This window comes from Mesitornis unicolor, unplaced genomic scaffold, assembly GCF_000695765.1.
Source record: "Mesitornis unicolor isolate BGI_N332 unplaced genomic scaffold, ASM69576v1 scaffold13060, whole genome shotgun sequence".
NCBI lineage: Eukaryota > Metazoa > Chordata > Aves > Mesitornithiformes > Mesitornithidae > Mesitornis > Mesitornis unicolor.
In genome coordinates, this window is record NW_010160342.1 from 1 (window position 1) to 3,533 (window position 3,533).

Sequence of the window (3,533 nt, forward strand, 5' to 3'; positions counted from 1 at the left end):
CCCAGTGGTCGGTGTGGCGTTGGTGAGCTTTGCTTGTGCCCTACGGGAGGGCTGAATGGTTTTCGCTGGGGTGGTGGAGAGGGCAGCTTCTTCTGCAAGGGCGGGCTGGGCACCCTGGGGCTAGAGGGAGGACTGGGTTTTCTCTGCATGGTGGGTGAGCTCGGTTGCAGGTTGCTAAAAGCCTGAAGAGAGTGTCTGTGGTATGTTGGGGGGCTGAAAAGCCGTTTCTCAGTTGTTGGGGAAGAAGGAGGAGTTCTTGTTGGGGAGACTCTCCTGGCAAACGCTGAGCCTTTTTCATTTCTCCTGAGCGAATCAGGAGAACCACGCTTCTTGGAATCCTCTAAAGTTGCAGGTGAATTGCTCTCTGAGCTATTGCTGTGCGGTTTTGAAACCCCACAGGGATTTTGAAGAGGAATAATTTTATGGGTTTGCTTGTACAAATCCGCAGCCTCTTTTCTCTGGGTTGCCAGTATCTCCTCCTTGCTAGGGATGTGCACGTTGGTAGGGTTCAGCTCCAGAGAGTACCTCTTCAGTTTCTCATCCCCTGCTCCGGTATTCCTTAGACCTTTGTTAGCAATTGCACTGGGGCCACTGATGTTTTTACTTGGCAATAAATCAATAGACTGAAGGGAGGCTTTCATTCTTGGGGAAACCTGTGATCTCTTAGTAGCATGAAATTCTGTTTTGGTGTGCTTTTTGGCACGTTCTGAAGAGTTTTCTTCTATTCTTGCAGTTTCTTCAGACTCAGAAAAGTCAAAGGAAGTGTCCATTAACATTTCAGGTGGTGGTGGTGGCAGGTTCTCAAAGTCTTCCTCAGTCTCTTCTTTTGTGTCCTTACTGCTTAATTCTGCAGCTGGTGCAGGAGGAAAGGCATTTGGAGGACTAGAAGAAACTCCATTGGTGTCTGAAGGGTTTGTGTCTTCTAGCGGTGAAATACGATGCTTAAAATTTAAAGGTCCCAGGCCTCTCTGAATGGGAATGGTGGGTGGGATGACTGGAAGTCCAAATTTTCTGATGCCCTTTATTGGTCCTAAAGATCTCAGAGGAGTGGCTTTTACAAGATTGTCAGCAGGACTGAATGTTTCAATAAGCTTTTTGACAGACTGTCGGGGGGCACAGCTGCCACTGAGCATTTGTGCTCCAGAAGGCTCCATTTCTTTGCCTCCTGATGTCTCCTGGGTTGGCACAATAGCTCTTAAAGGCTTCCTGCCTCTTTTTTCATCCAGCTGAAGGGTAGGATTTTGATCAGCCATGAACAAAGGGACTTTATCCTGGTTAGGCAGGATGATGAAATTTTTTGAGAGGCACGTCTTCAGTTTGCTAGAGGACCTAGATGTGATTTGCTCATCCTGAAAATAAAGCGCTGTTCTTGATTTCCAAGGTTCCAGGTTGTTACCTGTATCCTTCTTTCGATAAAACACTTCCAGTCTTTTGCTGAGCTCTTTTTGAGTTCTCTGAAGCTCTAGGAGGGTTGGGTCCTCTGCCTGGCTTCTAAGGGACTCTTCTGACCTGGACCGTTGTTGTTTCCTGAAGGTTTTCTGGCTGCCCGTTGCTGTACTGGGCCTTGTTAGGACTGCTCTTCCGCTCTCATCCTCTGTCCATTCTTTATGCCCAAAAGTAGCTGGGACAAACTTGATTTTTTCACTGATGGCATCTTTCATCTTCAGAATAATTTCCTCTGTCTCTGCATTCTCCGTCCTCTTGATGGACTGCCTCTGTGTGTTATCAGTGACTGCAGGTGAAGACAGGGCCCTCCTCAGCAGAGCATCCTTCCCCATTTCTGATAAACTTGTGTTGTCATCATCCTCCCCCAGGGTGCTCCCATCATCATCATCATCGTCATCATCGTCATCGTCGTCGTCGTCGTCGTCATCTGAAGGAAAGTCTGTTGATTCACAGATTTTGAAATGTTCACCTTCCTGAGTAGAGTCAGACTGGAAGGAATTATAGGAACAGCTTTTGCTCAAGCTTGCATGCTGGGGCATGGTAGAAATGCCTTCTGGTACTCCACTCTGACAAGAATTTGCCTCCCTGCTCTGCAAGGATGAATAAAATATCTCTTTAAAATGCCTTTCAAGTGCACAGTCATGGAACGAGGCTCTGCCCGGTGACACTGTCCCATCACGCATGTGTTTTTGGCACAGATGTCCATGTGCGCAGGAATCACAGCTTGCTTGTCCTCCATGCTGGCTGAGAACACTGAACTCTTTGAGGGATTCACTGTCCACACCAATGCCACTGTCCTCAGAACAGAGGGTCCTGTCATCACCGGGGGACTGAGAGGGTCCCACTGTTGAGGCTTCAAGCAGCTTTACTGTCCGTAGCAGGCGCTCATCAAAGTTCTGCTTCGCTTGCAGCTTTCCTTCCAGGTTGCTTGCAGCAGACTTCAGGTAGATGCATGTCTCCTGCAGGGTGCCGGAGGTGAGGGAGGCCAGAGTCCCACTCACTAACTGCATTTTATTGACCGTATACTGCAGTAGTTGCTGCAGAAGATCAGGGTGCTCCTTCAAATCACCTTTTTCTGCTGGCCATGCCAGATTCTCACCTACGTCTTTGAGAAGATTTTCCCCATCATTGGCAATTTCTTCCAAGAGCTGGTTGATTTCATCAAAGCGAAGCACAAGAAAACTTACCATCTGCTGTAAGAAGAGCCGAGTTTGGGTAGCCTGGTTGGCCAAGTGAAGTATAGTTTCATACTTGCAGAGGTTGGGATTTAAGTAGGCATATGTACTCTGATGAGCCTTAACAAGCAGTTCAGGGAAATCTACCTTTTTCTCTGTCTCCCTCGGGGGCAAAACGGACTTTTCTTTAATTTTGCTAGGTCGACCTTGCTTTGCCACCTTATGATTTTTTTGCTTCTTTCCTCTCTTTAGGATTTGCTTTGAATTGCTTTCATTCTTGTCATCCCAAATGAAAGCTGATGCTTCTGATCCACAGGAGCTTTGCTTTCTGATCTGTATGGCCTCAGTGATATGCTTCTGAGACTCAATCAATTCGGACAGAACAACTTCAGCATCTGTGGCTGTCCTCTCAACTTTCTTGTCTTCCCTGGAAATCTGGGGATCTGAATGAGCCTTGGAAGATAACTGCAAATTATCATTTTCATCCTGCTCTGATAGTTTATTGTCCTTTTCTCTCAGGCAGTCTTTCCTCTGGCTCCCACACTGGTGGAATTCATCAATGCTGTAGCAAGATGAACCTTTAACAAGTAGTGGGATTCCTTTATCTCCTGGAGCAATATGCAAAATACTTTTGGGTTTATTCAAAGCCTTAAGACTACTTCTTGCAATAGTATCAGCAACCTCACTGTGAGAGGGTGTGCAGCCCATCCTTTCTCTGTCTTTGTCTTTACTTTTTATTAAAAATCCAGATCAACTAGGAAAAGTACAACAAAGAATCAAACTCACTGTTTCATCCTGAACTGCAGACTGGCCTTTTTCTCACGAGTTTTCTGTCACAATCCCCATTTTGTTGTCAGTTTTCACTGTCGTTTTCCTTGAAATCTCATGTGCTTACTGCCCAGGATCTGCCTT

General features: G+C 46.5%; 1 protein-coding gene across 1 annotated transcript; it reads right to left on the bottom strand.

Moving 5' to 3' along the window:
• Positions 1 to 5: 5 nt before the first annotated feature.
• LOC104533164 (chromosome unknown open reading frame, human C2orf71) lies at positions 6 to 3,329 on the bottom strand (the record flags this gene model as incomplete). Its single annotated transcript, XM_010189698.1, has 1 exon — positions 6 to 3,329. A coding segment is annotated over exon 1 (3,324 nt), but the record flags the coding sequence as incomplete, so codon positions are not given.
• Positions 3,330 to 3,533: the final 204 nt, after the last annotated feature.